The sequence below is a fragment of the Phalaenopsis equestris genome, unplaced genomic scaffold, assembly GCF_001263595.1.
Source record: "Phalaenopsis equestris unplaced genomic scaffold, ASM126359v1 Scaffold000572, whole genome shotgun sequence".
NCBI lineage: Eukaryota > Viridiplantae > Streptophyta > Magnoliopsida > Asparagales > Orchidaceae > Phalaenopsis > Phalaenopsis equestris.
In genome coordinates, this window is record NW_018165012.1 from 156,989 (window position 1) to 182,107 (window position 25,119).

A 25,119-nucleotide genomic window follows, 5' to 3' on the forward strand; every position below is an offset into this window, starting at 1 on the left:
TATATATATACTGATTTTGGGGGGTAATTTTATAAAAAGAAAAAATAGAAATGTTATGCATGTAATTATCCTTTTTAATTATGGATTAAGGATCAACGGTTGCCAAATGGGCATTTAATACAAATCGCATATGGTCAGGCCACCTAATTAATGACACACCCCCAATTATATTTAAATAAATAAACGACGACTATTATATGATGAAAAATAAAACAAATATAAATGCGTAGAAATTATATTTTTCTAATTTTGATGCTCCGAAGATAATTATCTAATTTAAGAGTCAACGAGCTTTTATCATTATTTTTCTACTTAGAAAACTACATTAATCATAATTATCTTCGCATTGAGCGATACAAATTAGGTGCATGCATTGCATTAGACAAAAATTTTCTCATAAATAAATAATAATAATAATAAATTTATAAAAGGTCTAAAATGTGATTTATTTGGGTCCAAAATAACTGGCCCCACTATTTCTTTATTGGGGAAATTGCATTCTTAGTGCTCTATACTCTGTTATTTATAAAACTACTCTTTCATACTCTTTCATCCTATTTAAAATTCTCACTTGAATATGAAATTCTTAATAAAATCTTCAGTCGTGTTTTCATTTTTATCAAATTATGAATGATATGATCATGACACGTGTTAATGCATTTATTGAATTCTTTTAGGACGGAGTCTCGTATTGTCTGTGGCATCGTACAAACGGGAAGATACTTGTATAAAGAGGGCGAAATATGAGAATGAAGGCATTCTCTAGGTCTAGATTTTTCGTGTCTCCAATAATCCTCCTTCGGTAGGATAGTGGAGACGACATAATCTCCCAAAAAAGAAAGAGAGAGAGAGAGAGAGATTATCATAGTGCTTCGCTTTTTCTCATTGGAGCCTCCTCCCTTCTCTAACCTGATGCATAAGAAAAAAATGAAAACAATAAATGAGTTGCTTGATTTGAAATCTATTCGTGATATCTTGTCGAAAAAGATACGACGCGGTGTTATGTGACTGATAAAATACGTAGAACTTGTGTCAGTTCTTTTAACGTTAATTCTTATTTCAATTATTTGTGTTCTATCCCGATGACCATTGGCAAACTCAACAGACAAGTATGAGGAGCTTCACAACTCTTAAAAATCTGGTATTTGCCACTTCAATCCGTCGAGCAATCGACATAACAGTCTGCCAGACCAATTCACGAGTGGTTTTAATAGATCTGGCAAAGCATGTAATGGGTCTGCTAATGAGCTCTGAATTATGTGGTTCTCTATACTTCAACATTTCAATATATATATATATATATATATATGATGGTAAGACTAATTTTGTACATAGTAAAAATTCGAGTGCCATTTAAAGTTGTTTAAATCTAAAATTTAATTTTGGCATGATATAAAAGGAATGGACTTTATTATTTTCTTAACCCAACTTCATTAAATATAAGGATGACAAGTGGCTTTTATTTTCAAGGACTTCAAGTCATCTTCATCTTTTTCCTAAATACATAATTGCAGCATAATAACATAATTAACATAATGAGGGGATGAATTTATAAAAATCACAGAATAATATGCAGTCAACGGAAGAAAATAAAAATGAAACAAATTAGCAAATAGGCCACAACATTAATAAATAAAAATAAAAAAATATTTAAATAAATTAATTATGAGTATTTATGCCATAAATAAATATCACAATTATTCAAATATAAACAATGATAAATATCACAAGTATCTCTGATACCTTCTCCACGGCTGCAATGAGAATTGAGTGCTGATGCAAAGCATATTTGGTCAGAAATTGCAATATGACCTAAAACTAAGCAAAAGAGACTCAATATGTTTCCATCTTGATGAAAGCAACGTGCACTACAGCTGTGTTTGACACAATATTCAATTTGTAACTTAAACCACCGCCTGCAACAGCAAAGGAAAAAAAAAAAAAACAGTCAAATTTACTGACATACCATGTAATTTTTATGTATTTACATAACAAATGTATGAACCTTAGTAATTAAATATATATCACTCGAATCTTTAACAATATGTACAAGTACTAATATTATTGTGAAATGGTGATTTATGTATGAATACACCTGAGAAATAGAGTGTAAGTGGAGAGAGAGAGAGTGAAATAGAGAGAAGAGGGAACAATAATGAAGAGTAATTCGTCATGATTAGTCGTGTCTTATTCATAGAACATTTTCTTATTCATAGAAGAAATTGTACAATATGATGATGTTATTATTTTCCCTTGCTATGAAGGGGTATTTTTGATATTTTATATACGTGAGCCTATCATCCGACTATTTTTTAACTTGGTTAGATGAATCAGTTCCGGGCCGGCGGACTCAACTTGGTCGATTGAGATTGGTCGGCATGGATCGGTAAGGTCAGCTCGGTTGGCTGACCTTACTTAGAATGGATCGACCGGCTAATATGGCCCGACTATTGATCCTTGACTCTAGATGAGGAGTCTACGGGCGTTCCTTTGATCTTAATCACTTGGCTATATATATATATATATATATATATATTAAAAAATAAAAATATAGTTTCAGATGGAGATATTGAGCTAATTTGGGCCGTTGAGGAATAATAAATTTAATATATTCAATAGAGCAGTTTACCGATTCAAATGCCTATTTGTCTTCGCTGAGTAAATGCTTCTTATATATAGTTTGTATGTGCCAAATACAATTCGACTTAGTGAGGGAATACACAAAAAACACTTATTTATTTATATCAATTAAAAGGAATGTATAGGTGAAAGCTGATTTCAAATTTACTTTCTAGTGATGGAAGTGGAGCTTCCAATTTTTAAGTCTACTTTATTTTATTTCATGGCAAGTTATAGCCAAAAAAAACTTTGGGAAAATCGAATATTTCACTGCAAATATTATAAATAGATGAATTGATAGATTCATTCACATTTCAAATGTGTGAGAAATAATAATAATAATAAAAAAAAAACTAAGAAAATCAAAGGGCTTATTGTTTTGTTAGTTGAGAGCTTAGGTTGTTAACCAACAAGTCCTGAGTTCAATGTTTTACGTGTATATGTTGTGCGTATTTTTTGCAGTTACGTTCGCTCAATTCGCTTTAAAAAAGAAAAAAAAAAAATAGACGTGAATTTTCTTACAATTACCACACTTTCACATTTTTTTATTGCTAAAAGCAGATTTTAGATCAGGTATTAACACGAAAGGAGAGGTTCAAAGTTAAATTGTTTAACTACATAATAAGGATTAAAATTTTTATAATACAATTTAAATAATATTATAAGTCTTTTTTCTATCTATTCAATAAAAAAACATTTTAATTTAAAATACTTTACTTATGAATATTTTGAATAATATTCTAAATCAAAATTTTAAAACATAATATTTTCTTCATTTTTTAATTTAAACATCTAATTTCTAACCATCCAATATTAATCAAAAGTCTAAAATTCGATTATTTCATTAAAAACACTATTATTTTACTGGTTTGTCTATTCAACCCTGGTTCTATCATATTCAATTAAGACTCGATGGACTAACGCTTGTGAGATTGGATCGAACCGATCAGCTTTATCCTAATTTTAAAGCCATGGCTTAAACTTCTCATTTGCATGCAAATAGTTAGCTTAAGAATGTGGAATAAACAATTCCAAATATGTCATAGCCTCAAATTTTAGTAAAACTTTATTACAAAACCTATCAACCTAAATTTAAAAAATCCCCATTCCTCCAAGGAAAACCTCATGGTCAATAATCAATTAATTAAGTAATTAACCAATTAATGAACTAATTAACTAATTAATTAATTAATTAATTAATTAATTAATAATAAAATATATCGATAACAAAGGGATAAGAATTTGCGATTACAATAATATTAATAAATTTATTTAAATAAAATCTAAAAATTATGATTTCTCCCTCTATTTATGGATAATTTTCAACCTTGATTAGTTAATATCATAACATGATAAGTATTAAGCAATATAATAGATTATATCTTTCAAACATTAAAGAAGGAAGAGCTTATCCTTAGCTGGCCCTCATGAATTGTTCATATTTTCTTTGTTGATCACAAACTTAGATCAACCAAATTAAAAGCACACACAAGAAAAACATTAGTAAATGAAAATAAAATAAATAAATCAAGCACTTCATAATTTTTACCTAAACACCACATTTTTTAATAAATTACACCTTAGACCAAAACTATTATATTTGCAGACATATCACTCGAATATTTGACATTACATACAAAAATATCATTATTACTAACTTCTTAAAAAGTGAAATAGGCATTCTTCATATATAAGTTTTAACTCGAGTTCCACAAATATAAACATCAATTTTTTAAGTGTTATATATATATAAATAAGAAAGAAATTGTGTGGTATAAATAATTGATTAGTCGAGCTTTTATGCCTTCTTGATCCTCTTATCAATCAAACTATAGAGAACATCTCATTGTCTTTTGTCAGCGAGAGGGTGGATTTAACGGATTTACGATTTACAGATTTACCAAATCCTACTATAGAAAATATTACATGCGATCGTCCGTTGACGCGGACAACCAATTACATTCGAGCACACCACTGGGCGCTTGAACTTGCTCAAATGAGATTGGTTATCCGCACATACAGACACCACGCGTGAAAAGCACGAATCTCGACATACATTATCCAGTGATCAAAAACAATAAAAAATTATATATATAATTGTTGGGTCATATAAATTATAATCCACAGAAATACTGAATCATACAAAGTCCCAAAAGAAATGTTAACTGTATGTGTGGTGTGGTGGGCTCAAGCAGTAGAACTCCTACTGCTACAGCCAATAAGAAACAGATTCAATGCCTCCGCAACAGCCAACAAGAATAAAATTCGATAAAATAATTATTTACAGAAACAAATATATATATTTACAGTAATTTGAAATTTCTTTGTGTTTTGGTCTCTGACTTCTACCTAAGCTTCGTCCATTCTTTGACTTAAAGGTTGCCACCGGCTCGGTGTTTGTAAGCCAAAGGACAGTAGTCGATGAAACCAAGAAACAAGAAAAAAAAAATATTACATGCATAACTCTTGCAAAATTAAGTGATAATGAGTGAGTTAGGGTTTTACTGTTAAGTTTGATAATTGAGTGATAATTTGAAAAAAAGAATGCAAGGGGTATGGTTATTTTTGTAAATAACAATTTTTTTAGTGTATTGTATGTAAATGCCCCCGTGAAAAGAAAAATTATTGCATACAACACTTATGCGGTGTCCGATCTGCACTGTAGATCACGGTGATCTACGGTGAGGATGGAATTAAATTTTTTTTAAAAAAAAATTTAAGTGAGGCCCACCGAAATACATCTTCACCGTAGATTATCGTGATCTACGCTGTAGATCGAACACCACATGAACCTCTACATACGGTCTTCGTATGCAATAATTTTTCCTGAGAAAAATAAGGAAGAAGGAAGTTGAAGCACTGCAATCACTCTTAGTGAGCTAATTAATAATAATCAACACTGCTCAAGAGAGAATTCTTCGTGGGACAATGAATTAAATATCTAATAATTTACAAAATAACCAAAATATGTGCATTCATAAAAAAGGCCGAAAAAAAAAAGGGAGAGTATTCTTGTATTTTGCTTTGAGATTCGTGCAAAATAAAAGTTGACTGGTTACACATGCAAGGCACGAATCTCAAAGAAAATCAATGCAGAAGTTTTAAATAGAAAGTAAGGGAAGACGAGAATAATAATTGGACCGAATTTTAATTAGAATGGAACTAAAAGACATTGTATTTATTATGAGATAAATACAACAGCAGTCATGATTGATTGCAGATGTATTACAATCATCTCAAAAGTAAATTTAATAGTTATATTTTTTAACTCATTTTGACTGAATATTTGGATGGAATTTTTAGATTTGTTTTAAAGTGCAATGTCACCCAACTTCTCTCCAAAATGTCTAATCAAGATATATCATAAAATATATTTTGACTTTTTACTTTAAAAACAAATCAATCATCTTTTAAAAATACTCATACAAAAATATTTTGAGTGAGTATTTTTTTGATGATCCCTGTCTTTATCTTGCAGAAATACAGGGGGCTCTTGCTCTGTGTTCGGCATTATTACTTAATGAAAGATTCGAGAACACGAAGTACTTAACGAACTGAAAACAAATTGTTCACCAAAAACAAACTTTTTTGACAGCCCTGTGTACAAGTCACCAAGTTACTCAATCTAATAGACCCACCAACATACTAACAACACAACCAACCAACCCCTCAAATTCCAAATCAATAAAAAAAAAAAAAAGTAAAATTTACATATATATATATATATATACCACGAAATTTCTTTTGTATTTACATATCTAATGCTCATAGTTTAATATTTACATTTATAACAGAACGGTGTCCTAAGCCTATGCATAAAAAAGTGTATTCTAGGCCATAAAATGATAGCGATGATGATACTTTTGATGTGATGTTAAAGATTTGAGTGACATGCATGTAAATATGAATATTTAGGTGTTAGACATGTAAATATATGGGAATTACACAGTATCATCCCCAAATTACAGCAAATCTATACTTATATTTCAAATATTTAATATTTATATCACACACTATATACAGCTAGCGTAGTGAGTTTCAGTGAGAAGCTGAACCACGAGCCTCCCCACAGTAAGCCAAGATAAGAACAATTGAAAATCAGCAATGCCCTCCACATCTATAAAGTCGATGCATTTATATATATATGTAATTTGAGGCTTTTAAGGGACTAATTGGAAACTTTTGAGATTTAACTCAAGCAAATTTTAGTAAATCTTATAAATTCAAATTTATTGATTTATGAAATGGTTAAATCTAAAAAATGATTTGGCAGTTAAATCCAGTAAAACTGTGACAATTTTTTTAGGGATTCAAGTCTGTTAATATCGTAAGAATTTTAAGTAATAATATAAGGCAAAAATGTTTAAGAAAATGTTAGGAAAGTTCAATAAAATATAAGTTAGTAAAAACAATATTAATTATAATCACAACACCTAAAAAATTATTAATTATTATATAATTATTAATTAGTTAATTGCTAAGTTAATTAATCATTAACTAAAATTATACTAAATTAATAAAACAATAAATAGTAAATTTATGTCTACGAATTAAGCATTAATTAATTATTTTTTTTTTTTTTTTTTTTTTTTTTTTTTTTTAGGAGAAAGTGAGGGTCACGCCCAACTTTATTCAAATAAAAAACCGGAGTATTAAGACTCAATCAACAACATACAACATCAATCAAAACAACATAAAAAAGAAACCCCAACAACAAGAAAAGCCTAAAGACCATCTAGATAAAACAGAAAAGGCCGAGACATTCAAACCAACATAACACCACCAGAAGCAGGTTGAAGTTCCCTTCCACAGTCAGAACAGGAAGCACTTTCATCAAACTAGAAGCTCCAATAACACAAAAAGACTCACTACACCAAGAACAAGAACCAGAAACTCCAACGTTCCAATTAAGCTCCGGTTAATTATTTACTCAATTAAACCAATTATAAAATAAATGACTTAATTAAATAAAGTTAAAATAAATGTTATAGAATACAATCTTTATGTCATTATTGAATATATTGTAAGTTAATCAAAAGATAAATTTCTTAGCTAATCAAATTTGCTTATATAAAATTTTAATTTAATCAATTTAATAACTTGTGTGTAATTAATAACTTTATTTTTCTAACTTAGTTTATATTTTAAAATTAGAATAATATTTTCCTTCTAACTTATCTTCTCGTAGAAGAAAAAATAACTACAGACGGTTGTACTCTGAGCGTACTCGAGAGGTACTCGAATGTACACCCCTAATCTGCATGTGCGGATGACCACGCGTAATATTCTCTCATGGGTATAAACCCACATTACCGTAGAATTTTTATTCGATACGTGCAACGTACGGAAGCTTGCAAATTGTAGCCAATTAGAACCTGCCACGTGGAATCCAACCCCACTACTATTATTTAGGTTAAAAATTCTATTATTTGACGTCGGACCGGGCCTGACTTTCCTTTTTCCGGAAAATTGAATGCATAAGGCCCTTTCCCGGTTTTCCCCCACTTTACTTTCACACTTTAGGGTTTGGAGCTGTCGAAATGGATTGCTTTGTCGACGAAGAAAACGACAACGACCTCCAGATCCAAGTGAGTTTAGCTTCGTTCAGAACGACAACGACTTCCAGATCCAAGTGAGTTTAGCTTCGCAGAGAATGTTTTTATCTTAAAGACATTGTTGCGGTTTGGGTTCTAGGGTTTGTGAGAGTTTTATCTTTTGATTTTATGGATACTTCTGGCATTTCTCTGGGATTATGGAGATTTCATTAATTGATTTAATAGTGTTACTTTAGTTTTTTATCGGAGAAATAGTTCTGACATTTGTCTCATTACTTGTGTTGAACAATTTGTTTCTCTGGGTTTATCGGAGTTTGACTTTAGTAGTTTTCAGTTTATTCGAAGTTGTTGTCGTTGTAACTGTTTAAGTTATGTTGGCACTTAAGTCGGGGTAATGGTTTTTAGTGTTACCGCGGTATTATCTTGACAGTATTCTCGTGTTATCTTTGTTAATGAGAGATGTTGGTGTTATTATAAGGCTATTGTGGTATTATTATGGTTTTATTGTTGTGTAATTGTACCGTTGAAGACAGTTTTATTGCTGCAGTTTTATGGCTTTATTTTTGTGTGATTATGGTCTTATTATTTTTGTTGTTTTAATATACGCAGTCTTCTTATTTTGAAATTTTTTTTTTTAGAGTATTGTATTTCTTTAACTTAAATCATTGCATGCAGGAAAGGAGGAACATGGGCGAACAAGCCAAGTACTGTTTTTTGAACCATTTGACACAAATTTGTGAGCAATAAGATTTGACTCATTGAAAGCTTGGTCCTTGGTCAGAATCATGAAGAAGCTGAAAATTGTAATATATGTAATAATCATTTTAGTGGAATGGAGAGTTCCTTGATTGCTCGGAGGCAATGATGTTGAGTTATTTAGTTATTCAGATCACCTTGAAAGGTAAGCAGCCGAAAAATCATTTACATCAATGATCAAAGGTTGATTCAGATGAAGTTTCACGCGGTTCGTACATCTAAAATTGATCGAGTTATAGGTTGTTATAAAATCTGGTGCCAACGCCGAAGATGTGATTTGTATCAAGTAAGTCGTAATAGGTTTGCTAAATTGTGAAAACAGAATAAAATGTAATGGTAAATTATGATGTTCTGAACTTTTTAAGTCTGATCTGAATGATGTTCCGTCAAGTGAACTAGTTAGAACACCAGTCATATGAGACTTAAGAAGTGCAGAACAACATAACTTGTATGTAATGAGGAATAAGCCTCTATTTCATTCTTTGCATTAAAGTGCTAAAAGAAAATGGCATTCACTTTGTTAATATTGATGTACCCAAAAATGAAGAAAACTTTGTGGAAGTTTAAAATAGAGTTTTATGGTCTCAATTACAAGAAAATCTCAATGATAACATTTTTATGAAAGAATAAACATTAAAAATCAAAGTCAACAAGAAATTAATAAAGATATTAAATTAAAACTTATGTAATAGAAATTTTAAAGAGTTAATATAATCAATATTTTAAATTTTAAATAAAATTCTTATTGGACTTTATTCATTAGAAAATAAAAAAAATGCTTGATAATAAAGAAAATTGGGAAGATGACGATGCAACAAAGATTGTGAGAAGAGTGTAAAAAAAACAAGGATATTGATTCTAATGAAGGTCAAGCTAATAATTTTTTATGTTATTATTGAGTCATGGAGAGTACTCTCATAAGATTTAATTTTCAAAATTTAAATTGATTAAAAATTTTATTTTTAAGACTCAAGCCCCAAAACTTCTCAAGACTCAAGCCCCAAAACATCACAAAATAATTTAAAAAAATAAAAATCTTCAATACCCTATCAAATTATATAAAAGTTTATGGCATAGACTAATATTACAATATTTTTATAGCATATTGTGGAGAAATATTGAATCTATAATAACTTCTAAGATTAAAAAAAAATTGCCCATAGCAAATTGCATCAACTCCCCAAAGCCATGCCCTATTCAAGCTCCCCATCACCATCACAACAACCACCCCACAATTAAAACAACTAAAAAAACCTCCAACGTTCTCCAAAGATTCCACCTTCATCTTTTTCGACCTATAAAAAGCCCCTCAAATTCTACACCAATCTCTGAAACCTGAGAAACCTCGGCTCAAAATTCTCATTTTTACACCGCCGCCGCCGCCGCCGCCGTCATCTTATGGACTGGTTCGAAGATTCCTTCTTCCTCCCACCGTTCCTCGACGATCCTTACACCCTCCCTGACGACATCGTCCCCTATGACTGGTGGCCTCAAGGAAAGGCAAAAATAAACACCACCCGCCAAACATCGCCGCCGTAGCTCCCCCCTCCACCACCAATCCCCAGCAAATCACCCCCAAATCAGAATCACCCAAAAAACGAAAACTTCAATCAAGCCTACCCGCCGCTCAGCGGCGAAGAACAGGAAACGAAGAGAAGAAGACTCACGGAGGGGTAAACGGAGGAAGCAGAGAGGCGCGATGGGCTGAACAGCTTCTGAATCCCTTAGCCGCCGCCATGGAATCGGGAAACGTTTCACGAGCACAGCATCTCCTCTACGTCCTGCAAGAGTTGGCCTCCCCTACCGGAGACGCCAACCACCGTCTCGCTTTCTACGGCCTGAAAGCCCTAACCCGCTGCCTCACCGGCGGCTTCGCGGACATGGAGCCAAAGGGGTTCCGATCGGCATTAATTAAGTTCCACGAAGTGAGCCCCTGGTTCGCCTTCCCCAACTGCCTCGCGAACGCGGCGATTGTATCGGCGTCGGTGGGTGGGAGGAGACTGCACGTGGTCGACGCTGGGGTTTCGCATGGGGTTCAGTGGCCGACGATGCTGGAAGCACTGACGCGGAGGCCGGGAGAGCCGCCGGCGATGGTGAAGCTGACTGTGGTTGATGCCGGATCGGGGGGGCCGTTCGGTTCGGCACCGGAAGGGTACGATTTCGGACCGCAGCTGATGAGGTATGCGAAGTCGATTGATGTGGATTTGATAGTCGAAAGAGGGGAGATGGCGGGGAGGAGACGGAGAGGGGATGAGGAGAGAGTGGTGGTATGCGCGCAGTTTAGGGCGGGGAGAGCGGGGGTGGGGTTTTTGAGAGCGGTGAGGGAGATGGAACCGGATTTGGTCGTGTTGAGTGAGGTGGAAGAAGGGGAAGGAGATGGTTTAGGGTTAGGGTTAGGGTTCGGAAGCAGAGTGGAGGCGATGTGGAGATTTTTGGAGTCGACAAACGCGGCGTTTAAGGGGAGAGAATGCGAGGAGAGGAGAGTGGTGGAAAGGGAGGCGGCTAGGGTTTTGGAGGAGGGGAGAGAAGGGGGGAGGGAGAGGTGGAAGGAGAAGATGGAGGGGTTAGGGTTCAGGGAGGAGGAGTTTGGGGAGGAGGTGTTGGAGGTGGGGAGAGCTCTGTTGAGAAAGTATGATGGGAACTGGGAGATGATGCGGGGGAGTGAAGGAGGGGGGGTGATGTTGTGCTGGAAAGGCCAATCGGTTTCGTTCTGCTCTCTGTGGAAGCCGGTGAGGCATAAGACGACGGCCACGGAGGCGGTGGCCGCGGCGGCTGGAGCTTATGGTAATGTTATAGGGCATTATTAGGGTTGAGTGAGGGGAGTCCTTCGTGATGTACAGGAAGAGGAAGAAGAGCTTCTCGTTGAGTGAGTGTAGCCATTAATGGTGCGAGATAGAAGAAGCTGTGGATTTGTAATCTCATGATTATGACTGTTGTTTGCTGTTAAAGAATGGAAAAGAGAGAATCTGAAAGGTATCTCTCTGTTCTGAAGGAATTGAATTGAATTGAATTAAGACTGTTTTCTTCTCTTTTTTTTTTTTCTTTTTTGTGAAGAAGAGTTGGAGAAATAGAGTGGAACTTGAAAAGATAAATTAATCCAATAAATTTTTTCATGATTTTCATTAAATTATAGTAGAAATTTTTTAATGTAAATATTCATTTATTTATATATATTTTATAGTTATTTCAACATGATTATTAAATTATAAAGCTAAAATATTCTTATATTATTTATTAAAAATATAGATATATCTAACAATAAATGTGTTAATGTTATAAAGTTGTTGCATGTTAAGAGAGTATAATGTGGATTGCAAGAGGAGATGAAGCTAGAAACCATGCAAAGCCTTTTCACTACACTTGGGAAGTTATCAAAATAAATTCAATTTAATTGTAGTTATTCACATTAAAATGCAAATTCATTATAAAATTATAGATTAAAATGTATTCCTTATGTTATTAGCATCATATTTTTCCTTGGATTATCTATAATTTGATTGCTCAATTATATATATATATATATATATATAAAATTTTACTTACGAGGATCAGGAATGAGAGACAACGGGGAAGAAGAACATGAATCTCTTGGATTTTATTAATCTCATAATACATTGAGTTGCTTATGAAATCTCTAAGAATTTTTCTTCTCAAAACCTTAATATATTTCTCTAGGATCTAAAAATTCTTAAACACTATCATTGTCAGTCTCAAGTCCGGATGTGGAAACTAAAGACTTGCATTAGGTAGTCGACAACCAGCGCAAAACTTGTCAAAAAAATCATGACATTGGACATATTGTATAAAAAAAGATCTTAATTTATTAGAATTAAATGAAAATATGCACTAAATAGGATTCAATGAAGAAAATGGATTCATGTAGCCGACCCCACTTAGTGGGATAAAGGTTTTGTTGTTGTTGTTGCATCCCATGGCGACCATCTCTATTTATAAGTTGGGTTAGCCTGAGGTGCACTGCATAATTAGCTATACAAAAGATAAGAAGTACGTCATCCAAAGTTGAATTTATGGCCTATGAACCTTGTCAATCTATTTAATTCTATGCACTCAAAAGGGGCTTTATTATGTACTCAAATGGGACCTTATTTGATGAGAATGGCGAGTTATGGTTTAAAAATGAACTAAAATATACATATATATGGAACATAATTCTTATGTATTTACATAACTGGCAGCTAAACTTTAAATTTTATATATACAACACTTTGGTATTATAAGTCTATGCATAAAAATGTGTATTTCACATTTAAAATGTGATAATAGTTTTTTTTTTTTTTATGTGATATTAAAGATTTGAGTGTCATACGTTTAAATATGAAAATTTAGCTGTTAGATGTGTACATATACATGCAAGACAGATTTCCTAAACATTGAAAGCATCAACAATTTTAATAATTGTTTCAAATATATAAATAACAATAAAATATTGTTACAATGATATTAAGAGATATAATTTTTCTTAAAAAAATTAATTATTCATTATAAAAAATTAATCAAAACAATAGCATTACTAGCATTACAAAATGAGACCTAACAAGTTTTACAGAGTATTTTAAACTATTTAATATCCATTTAATCTTCAACCAATATTCATATAAAAATGTGTCATTTAATAAGCATCTTTTATCAATATTAATTATTAAAATATTATAAAAAATAATATAAAGAAACATAATATTCTTTAAAAAACAAATAAATCATACTTTTATGAAATTTAAACATAAGTCTCGTAGTGAGCCGCCAATTCATGCACATTTGTATTTATTTAAAAACAAATTGAAAAATTAAATTTCATTGAATGGGAAAAAATTTACAACCCAAAGAAAATACATGCATTTAAAAAGTCCTTTACACCCTTAACTAAATTTGGCATAATAAATCACAATGATAATGGATGTATCGATATAAACACGAAAAAACACACCATATGACACGTATATGAAACATACTTTCAAAAATACGAGACACGAACACACGACTTGGTCATTATTTTATAATAACACAATAAAATATTTAAATTTTAATCTTTATAAACAAAAGGTAGCCCAAGTACCCACAAAAAATGAAACCAACATGATAGTATTACTAGTTGGATCCATTTAGATACATGCCACTTGATTATTGTTTATTTGAATGTATAATACTTATATATATATGTGCAGTTGCGCTAAGCCTCATGATGAGAGCTCTTGCCATGTGCCTAAATATTCGAGAACCTAGCACCGCTGGGGATTGAACCCGTGACATGAGGGAACTTGGAGTAAATCCCCGTCAATCAACAGGTCACGCACAACAGGTCACGCACACACACACACACATAGTAATCTAAGAGATAAACCAAATTGGGAAAAGGAGTTCGGAATCTGATGGACAGGTTGGATATTTTTTGGGTTAAGTTGATTAAAATATTTAAGAGATAGTGGAATTTAATGTTTGATGATATGATAATTTAGTGCATAGATAAATGATAATTATCCCAAACAACACAAAATAAAAAACTAGACCATCCCTCACAAACCCTTGGTACGATTTTAGTACACAATTTGTCATGGCAATTGTTAATGTTGCATATGCCGACATATTGAAAGGATTATATATCCGGCAACTAATATAAAATGAGCCTGCGGAACACTTGGAATCTCCAGATGTTTTGCGGCCTTTATTTATATTAAATATATGTTTAGTTTTGTGAGAGATATCAAATTAAATAAGTTTATGTATTTTACATAATCCTTTCAACATGTAGGCATATTTAAACATTAATAGATATCATAATAAAATTCTCGTTTACTAAAATCATGCAGATCAACTGCACATTTACCCGTGACATAATGACACTCTAAAATTCCAATTATAGATATCCTAAACTATATATATATAGTGTTGTCAGCTGTGACATGTTGGTAGAACAGCCTATTTGAAAGTCGTAAGTTCTCTCAGGTCACGGGTTTGAATCCTCCGTTGGTCAACTTGCCGGTAGTGAAGTCTATCACCGAATAGTTAGACACATGCAGGTGGCTAGAGACTCATATAATAGTCATTGACCATTCCTATATATATATATATAGAGAGAGAGAGAGAGAGAGAGAGAGAGAGAGAGAGTTCATTTCTTTTTTATAATGCTTAATTTCTTTATCATTTCAAGTATTTTTAACATATGCAGGAATTCTTATGCATTTATATATATATAAAATAAAATTTAAAATTTCTATATATTTACTTATCTAACATCTAAACTTTCATATTTGCATACTTATCCCTCAAATCTTTGACATCACATTAAAAATATCACCATCACTAACATTTTGAAATTACATACACCTTTTCATGCATATAATTTTGATATGTAAATACATAAGAATTGGGTGGCATGAATGTAAATTCTTCTATGTAATAATCGACTCGACACCTATAGAGAGCTGCAAAATTCATAATTGTGGAAATATAGGAGGGTCGCGCTCCTTATTAATTGGAGATAAGTTGGAAAACTCCTTGTTTAGTTTTATGCTCTTCCAATTTATGTTTATTTCCCGAGAATTATTTCATTTTAACATTTAAGCTAGAAATATTTGATAAGATTGTAGACTAGAAGGGGTCTGTTTACCCATATATATGTAGCATTAGAGTTGAAGATTGAATAATAAGAATTCTTAGAACTCCCTCTCAAGTTTTTCTTCATATTATCAAGAGCTTGAAAACAAACCCCATCTCCCTCCAACAGAAGTTGAAATCCCTTCAACGGCCTGCAGGCCCTCATTTCGGCTGAAATCTTCCATGCATCCGTAATTCTCCCTATTCCAGGTCCTCAACTGAAATCCTCCCTGCAACACCTCTACTCCAACTTGCAACTGAAATCATCCCTGTTGCAGGTCCTCCTCAACTAGCTTCCTGCAAGTTTCCCCTTTCCGTTGTCCGACCTTCCCGAAATCTTCCTCTCTTTGTTGGCCAAAGTTCCCACCAATAGCCCATTTGCTACTTTTCATAAATGTCATGTTTTTTGAAAATCAATTCTACTATCCCAAATTTGGGATGCGCTTAATGATACCTACATTGTCTCATAACCTATCTTTCTTCCACCTCACCCATTATATCTCCCAAACAGTGCATGAAACTATCACACTAGAGAATGTCCAATTAACCCATAAAGAACTTCATGTGTACACGAGGTAGAAAAACCTTGCAGGTAGAAGACAACTTGCAAAAATAAAATTGCTCAAACCAAAAGCAGAGTCCACACTCACCTGAAATTTCGAGTGAGGAGAAATCTAGAACTCATGAGTTATCTCCTTGTTCTTCTAGTGTTGATGACAATAAAAGTTATACTAAATATCCAGTAGATAGTTTATGGAAAGTTATTCGCACACTATAAAGCTTTTGTACCTAATCTTGATAGTGAAAAGATTCCTAAACTCATTCATGAAGCATAAAGCTCTTAAGATTCCTATAAAGCTTTTGTATCTAATCTTGATAGTGAAAAGATTCCTAAACTCATTCATTAAGCTCTTAAAATTCCAAAATGAAGGAAAGCAGATAAAAAGGAGATTCAAGTACTAAAGCATAATGACACATGGACTCTTAGTAAGTTTCCTCAAAATAAGAAGCTGGTTGGATGCAAATGGGTATTCAACATCAAGTACAGAGCTTACGATGGCATTAGGAGATTCAAAGCGAGACTAATTGCAAAAGGTGTCACTCAAGTCTATGGGATTGACATCAAGGCACTTTTACAACAATTGCCAAACTAGAGACTATAAAATTTCTCTTCTTAGTAGTAGTCAACAAGGAATGGGGGTTACATCAACTTGACATTAAAAATATCTTCTTGAATTGGGAACTCAAAGAGTACAGAGATACCACCAGGGCTTGAGAATACTTTCAACACGCATAGTATGCAAACTCAGAAAATCACTTTATGGTCTTAAAGAGTCACCCAGGGCATGGTTTAAAAAATTTGCTATAACTAGAAGATTTAATGGATATTCTCAATGCCAAGTCGATCATGTATTATTTATCAAACACACTTAGAGAGGTAAAAATTGTTGCATTGATAGCATATGTGGATGATATGAATCTTACTGATAATAATAAAAGAGAATTTCTTAAAATCAAAAAAATATTTGCCACTGAGTTTGAAGCAAGGACCAATGAACCATGAAATATTTCTGGAATATGAAGGTAATAAAGTCTAACAAGGGCATTGTTATATGACAAAGAAAATACATCCTAAATTTGCGAAAGGAGACGGAGATGATTAGATGCAAACATATCAATACTCAAATGAATCCCAATAAGAACCCTAATAGGGGAGAAGAAAATATATCTGTGGATAAGGGAAGATATCAAAGATTGGTAGGAAAATTTATCTGTTTGTCACATATTATACTAGATATTGCATACTCTATCAATATTGTGAGCTAACATATGAATGACCCAATTAAAGAGCTTTGGAGATGGTGTACAAGAACATGATTTCTCAAGAAGACTCGTGGTTATGAATTATTGCTTCAGAGAATTAAAACAGAGAAGTAGAAGTCTAAATTGATGGAATTTGGGCTGGAAACTCACTGATTAAAGGTAAATCACAGGTTATTGCTCCTATGTATAGAAAAATCTGGTCACATGGAAAATTAAAAAGCAAGTTGTTATCTTTAGAAGCAATGCAAAATTAGAATATAGGGCACTTTCTCAAGAATCTGTGAAGGAACTTGAATTCAGAAATTGTTGAGGGAACTAGGGTGCACCTCCGATAGGCCTATACAAATATTTTGTGATTTTCAAATAACAATAAGTATTGCCAAGAACACTATGCATCATGACAAGACTAAAAAATATTGAAATTGATAAGCAATTTAACTGAAAAATTTTACAATTAAGTTATATCACGATACACCAACAAGTTGTTGATGTCTTCACTATAGTTTTTTTGTTAAGCAACTTCTCAAAATTTAATACTAAGTTTGGCCTCTACAACGTCTACAACCCAGCTTGAGGGGGGTTGTGGAAATATAGGAGCATATACCTCCTTATTAATTGGAGAGAATTTAGGAAATCATTGGTTTTTTTATTCTCTTTCTATTTATGATTATTTTAGGATTATTTCTTTCCATGTTTAGGCTAGATATTATAATATTATAATATTATTTTAAAACTAAAATATGTCTGAGTGTAGAAAAAGTACTTTGGTCCTCGTTTTTAAGAATAAAGGGGATGCACAAGAGTGTGCAAATTGCAAATTATAAAGGAATTAAGAGGAATTAAGTTAATGTGTCATAATTTAAAATTATGGGAGAGGGTATTTAAACATAGGTTAAAATGTGTTACAATGATTTCCCATAATCAGTTTGGATTTATTTCAGAAAACATACCATGGAAGCTATACATTTATTGAGAGGTTTGATGGAGAATTACAAAGAGAGTAAGGAGGATTTTCATATCAATTTTATTGATTCAGAGAAAAACTTACGATAAGGTTCAAAAAGAAGTCCTTTGGAGAGTTCTTAAAGATATTTATACAATAGTTGCTGGTTGTTTTTTAGCAGAAAAGAATTTGACCAAGTATTTTCCTATTTCAGTTGGATTACATTAGGGATCAGCTTTAAGTTCATGTCCTTTTGCTTGAGTTTTGGATGTTCTTGCTAGTCATTTACAAGAGGATATATCTTAGTGTATGTTTTTCGCTAATAATATCCTTCTTGTGAATAAAACCAAAGAAAGAGTTCAGGAAATACTTGAATTACAGAGGTCAACATTGAAGTCTAAAGACCTTCGTTTGAGTAGATCTAAAGCTGAATGCATGGAATGTAATTTTAGTGTGGTAGCTCTAGTGCAGAGTTGTAACTATGGGTCATCAAATCATTTACAGGTGTGAACATTTTAGATATCTTTTAGATATCTCAGATCTATTAAGATATCTCAGATCTATTATTCAAAGTGATGGGGATGTTATTAGTAGAATTCAAGTTGGTTTGTTTAATTGGAGGAATGCATCGGGCCTACTTTGTTATAGAAAAATACCCCTTAGACCTAAAGGAAAATTTTATAAGAGGGTGGTGAGACTTGCAATGCTTTATGGTGCAAAATATTGGCCTTTAAAAGAGAATCATAAAACAAAGTTAAGTGTTGTTAAAATGATAATGCTTAAGTTGATGATCTTAGAGACAAAATGTGAAATGAATATATCCGTGAAAGAGTAGATGTAGCTCCCGTGGTGGCCAAGATTAGAAAGATTCGCCTTAGATTGTTTGGTCACATTAAACGTTGACAATCTGATGATCCAGTTAGGAGACTAGATGATTCAGATTTGACTTCTGTTAAGAAAGATTGTGATAGACCTGAAAAGACTTGGGCATATTTGTATTAAAAATGATCTTAATTTAATAAAATGAAATGAAAATTTGACACACAATAAGGCACAGTGGAGAAAAAGGATTCATGTAGCCGACCCCACTTAGTGGAATAAACTTTGTTCTGCATGTTTAGGCTAGATATAAAAGATTGTAAATTATGGGGGACCGATTTACCTATATATGTAATCTTAGGCTTGAGATTGACTAATAGGAATTTTGAAAATTCCCTCTCAAGTTTTTCTTCAATAATATCAAGCCACAAAGTGTTATTGAAGTAATGTGCAGATAAATAGCAACATAATAATCTCTTCATTAAGATCAATAAAAGATTAGCGACATTTACATACATAGTACAAAATTCTTATGTATTTACATATCTCACACCTAAACTTTCATATTACACACATAGAACTCAAATCTTTAATATCACATTAAAAATAGTACTATTATCATTTTTTTTAAAGTCAAATGCATCTTTTTTATGCATAGCTTTAAAACACTAACATGTGAAAATATAAAAGTTTAGGTTTAAGATATGTAAATACATATGACTTGTGTGCTGCGTTTGTAAATTTCCCCTAACAGCTTTGCCAAATAAAGTCCATAATAAAACAACAAGGTTAAATTACAACAATAAGAAAAAGCAGCAAAATAGACGAAGTGAAAAAGTACCAGGTGTAGGATGGTCCTCGGCTAATATATCTCATCATCAGGAACCTCCGGGGTTAAAAATTTTCTGGGATCCTTACTAATCTCCTCATAGCTGTACTTTGGCTTGACTTTCTCTGGGACAGGTAACAACTGAATGATAGAATCTCGGTCAATAACACCGTCGATAATACCGTATTCAACGGCCTCTATGGGTGACATATAACGATCTCTATCAATATCTTTCTGAACTTGCTCGAAGGGTCGTCCTGTAAAGCTCGAGATTATTCTTGTGATATTGTCTTTATTGTGCATGATTTCTCTGGCCTGGATCTCGACATCAATGGCCTGACCGCTGGCTCCGCCGAGAGGCTGATGGAGCATTATTCGTGTATTCGGCATCGCTAGACGTTTTCCCTTCGCTCCACCGCCGAGGATGATGGATGACGTGGAGGCGGCGATTCCGAGTGCGACTGTCGATACATCAGCTCTCACGAGCTGAACCACATCGTATATGGCCATCGTTGCACTGATAAACAAGCACATAGTTGTGAAAAAATTAATTGGGTATAGACAAAATGTCAAAATAATCCCCAAACTTTTTACAAGACAAAAATGTCAAAATAATACCCAGACCTTTTTCATGAAAACCTTCATGTTTTCTTGTCAAAAATATGACATCAAACATTAATTTTGTGCAGTTTGTGTACTTTCTTTCATTGATTAGTTTTCTCTAGTAGTTAGGTTATTTTACTTGTTATTATTATTTTGCTAATGATGATGGCTAATAAAGGTTGTATTGGCCCAGAAAGGTTGTATTTCCTAATTTTAGTCAGTTTGCATTGACTAAGTTTAGGTTGACTCCTATAAAAGATTGAGAAGGCTATCGTCGTACTATTTAGAATATTTGGAGATTAATGCTGCAGCTGAGTTGGTATCAAGCTCTAGTTTTGAACTTATTCATTCAAGGAAAAGGAAATGTTTGCTTGTGAACCATGAGTTGCAATGCTTAAATGGTTGCATCTATGGGGTTTTTTTTTTTTTTTTTTTTGAAATATACGACTGCGGATTTGGGAGTGTCTAGCGTGTCTAGCGGGTGTGAGATTTGCGCCTTATATTACCGTAGGCATCAGAAGGTTCCACAGGGCCTGAGACGCTTGTGTGTAATGTGGATGGTTCTACTCCCATGCATGAGAATTTTGTTTTTTAAGTCTAAGCCCCAAGGAGTTTTACCATATCTTGCAGTATAAGAGACATTTTTTGGAAAGACATCATGTGACTTAGGAGCTACTATTAATTTGATGTCTTTGTCAACCTTTAATAAATTGAGATTAGTATAAATTCAACCCACACATTGGTTGGATGACTGGGTTCGAGTGATTTGGAAATTTATATTGAAATAGGCTTAAACTAAATTTAAATTCAAATTGATCATGACCCAAACTTATATTCTAAATTAGGTTATAAGAAATTCATTGGCTTGAGGCATAAGACATGTAATTCATACCATGTAGCAAAAATAAAATTTATGATGTGTAACTCAGTTAGACGTAGTACCAATGCAACAACTTAACTTTAGAAGTCATCTCCTGTTACTAGCAATTAGAACTGATTTTTCTCTACTCTGATAATTATAATCTTTTTTTATTCCTTCTATTTAAATTATTATTCCCTTATTTACTACACATTTACACGAGGATGTACCTTAGTGTATGTTTTTTGCTGATAATCTCCTTCCTTGTGGATAAGACTAGAGAAAGAGTTCAAGAAAAACTTGAATTATGGAGGTCTACAACTCTACATTGGAGTTTAAAGGGGCCTTCGTTTGAGTTGATCTAAAACTAAATACATGAAATGTAATTTTAAATGTAATTTTAGTAGTAGTAGAGTAGCTCTACTGGCAGAGTTGTTACTATAAGTGGTCAAATCATTAAAAGGTGTAATCGTTTTAGATATCTCGGGTCTATAGTTCAAACTGATGGTGATATAGATGGAGATGCTATTAGTAGAATACAAGTTGCTTGGTTGAAGTGGGGGAATGCATCAAGCCTATTGTGTGATAGAAAAGTATTGCTTAGATTGAAAGGGAAGTTATATAAGACGATGGTGAGACGTGCAAGGTTCTATGTCGCGGAATATTGGCCTTTAAAAGAGAAGCATGAAACAAAGTGTTATTGAGATAAGAATACTTAGGTAGATGAGGGCTTGACATCGACCATCTGATGATCCTGTTAGGAGAGTAGATATTTTAGATTCGATCTATGTTAAAATAGGCAAAGGTCATGGGTTAATCTATTAAAAAGACTTAAACATATTTTACAAAAAATGATCTTAATCTAATAGAATTAATGAAAAAATGACACTCAATAGGACGCCATGGAGAAAAAGAATTTATGTAGCCAACCCCACTTACAGGGATAAAGACTTCTTGTTTTTGTTGTTGTCATTGTTATTGTTCTCTACAAATGACTTTAGTTAAAATTAGATACATTGAATATATAACTTGTGAAAATTAATTTGTTCGCTCAATGATTTTTATTTGTTTCAAAGTTCTTCCAAAAATTCTCATATTATTGCAATCATTTCATTATAAAATGGGCACAAAGAAGAGTACCGCATGTTTTCAGGTAAAGAGAGTTGTTGGATTAACTTTCAACTTTAGATCTATAAATTCTCAATTTTTCTTTGCATGGAATGCTATATGACATTACTTGTATTAGAAAACCGTAAACCTAAGTTGTCCTGTATCACTTTTACATCTTCACCCCACCAACAAGTCTCGTTATGTACTTAGAATCTCTTAAAGCTTTTATGGCAATTTCCATAAATTAACTAGCCATATTATCCAACATGAAGTATAGATCCACTAAAAAATCTACATGCCTCACTTTGCAACCCATCTTGATAGATCAACAATGCTTCAGCTTTTAAATTTTATCATTATATCATACTGTGCGTACTACATTAATTCATTCATTTTCTTTATGCTCTTAGGATATATGCTTATAACCACCGAAGGATATGTTATGATATGCATGGTGATTGAAGCTTTTGATTTTCTTTGGCTATCTGTGTTAGGCTGTAAGTTTTGAATTATACATTAAATTTGAGTCCATAGTCTTTTTTCAAGTCAAAGCTTTTAGTCTTGGACTAGGCGTCAATTGCGCTTGAATGAGGTAGGGGGTTTGGATTTACTTTTTTGAACTGATTCCCTGTTTAAATAAAGGTGTTTTATCTTGGAGATGGTGCGACCAACAGGCTGACATAAAGACAGTTATTGCATGTTGCAGTTTTATCCCTTCTTGATGATGGGAGCTACAAGAACAAGTGGAATGCTTGATTGAATTTGAAATTTAAAATTCATTGAACATTGTTTGATGATTATGTAATTTAAATTGGAATCATCTTAATTATAAAATTAGGATTGTCCCTGTGCCAATCTATTATCTACTTCCCGAGGCTACGTGAAGTCTATAAATAGTGGTATGATGCATGGAATATAAACTTTTGGGTTCAATTTATTTTTTCTTTCCACTTTCAAATCTTGTAAACGAAATTCAATGTGTAATTCTTGTGAATGGAATGCAAATGACAACCTTCCCTCAAATAGAGTAAAAATTTCACGAGTTAAAACCATCCTAAAAAGGGAAACCTATGACTTGGGAATTAGCTCTAATGAATGATTAATAAGATCGTATAGAATCATGAATGGGAAATCGAATCATCAAAAGGTCAAAAGTACTATGATCATTGAAATTTAAACAAACCCATACCTAGGTGCAGATTGTCATATGTGTTGATACCCGTATCAAACAATTGAGATTGATAATCAATTCAAAAGGAGTCCATAGGAGAAGAAAGGTGATGGGTTGTTGATTGAATGCTTGCATATCATGATAAAGATGTATACAATTTGGAACATTAGCTGGAAATGCAACTTTTAGTTTTTACTTTATTTTAGATAAGATTGTATTTTGAATTTAAATTTGAGCTTTCTTATTTTATGGAGTTGGTTTAATAAGGATAAGATTCCTCTTGACTGGTGTAGTTAGTTTAATAAATGATATGAAAGACTTGAATTAAATTACTCTTACATTTGTTTAATAAAGAGCTTGATTCTTGCAATAGAAACCAATCCAATTCTGTTTATTTTTCACTCTCCTTAATTGGCGGCCCTTCCCAGCTCTTAGAATCATTGCATGTTGGCCTTTACTCTTCATCAAAAGTGGTCCTAAATAAAGATCTACTATAGAAGGAAGGCCTGTGCCATTGCCGTGAGACGCAAAAAATATGGTTTTACAGATAATTTCCTCTACACCTTTACACAGCAGACTTTATGCATATATATAATAGACAAGAAAAAAAAGGTGAACATTCTAGAAAAGCTATTGTTAGTTATATGATTCTAGTGACCTCAGGTGAGCTTAGTTGAGCTTGTTATTGTCACTGCCAATGCCCCCTGCAAACTGATCATTCTCGGTAGAACCTTATGTTTGTTACGAAGTTCATGAAAATGTCATTTTGATAGAGCTTTGGTAAGTATATGTGCCGGCTGATCCTGGGATTGAATATATTCTAGCTGAATCTGGTTGGAGTTGATGGATCATAAGTCAATCTCGATATGTTTGGTTTGTGCATGAAAGATTGGGTTGTTGGCTAGAGATATAGCAGATATCTTGTCACAATGTACAGAAGTAGGTTGTATAAGTTTGATGCCAAATTCTTTCAATATTCTCCTAAGCCATATTACCTCTGTCTTAGTTGTTGCTAAGGCACAATACTTGGCCTCCCTAGATGACCTTGCAACTGTAAATTGTTTCCTAACCATCCATGATATGAGAGTGGCACCAAGGAATGAGCACACTCCAGTGGTGGACTTTCGATCTGATTGATCTCCAGCCCAAGCAACATCAGTATAGGTTCGAAGATTGAGATTGTTGGGTTTTATTTCCATGCCAAAGTGGCTTGTGCTTCATAGATACCACAACAGATTAGTTAATTGTTGATAATGTGATGTGGTAGGGGAGTGCATGTATTGACATGACTTGTTTACAGCATATGAAATGTTCGGTCTTATGACGGTAAGGGACTGTAGTGATCCCATTAGTTGTCTAAACAAAAGAGGATTATAAAATGGAGTGTCTTGTTGAGGCAGAGAGGATTGTCTAATCGGT

At 33.1% G+C, this 25,119-nt stretch overlaps 2 protein-coding genes across 2 annotated transcripts in view; one reads left to right on the top strand and one right to left on the bottom strand.

Moving 5' to 3' along the window:
- The window catches only part of LOC110029422 (nodulation-signaling pathway 1 protein-like), a 17,217-nt gene extending 5,271 nt beyond the window's left edge, over positions 1 to 11,946 (top strand). The window contains exon 2 of the mRNA XM_020731706.1: positions 10,426 to 11,946. Within this exon, the coding sequence (XP_020587365.1) occupies positions 10,426 to 11,737 (1,312 nt within the window). The 3' untranslated portion in view covers positions 11,738 to 11,946. The remainder of the gene's footprint in view (positions 1 to 10,425) is intronic.
- A 7,857-nt stretch (positions 11,947 to 19,803) lies between these two features.
- LOC110029449 (ATP-dependent Clp protease proteolytic subunit 4, chloroplastic) overlaps positions 19,804 to 25,119 on the bottom strand; it is a 12,304-nt gene continuing 6,988 nt past the window's right edge. The window contains exon 2 of the mRNA XM_020731753.1: positions 19,804 to 20,474. Within this exon, the coding sequence (XP_020587412.1) occupies positions 19,991 to 20,474 (484 nt within the window). The 3' untranslated portion in view covers positions 19,804 to 19,990. The remainder of the gene's footprint in view (positions 20,475 to 25,119) is intronic.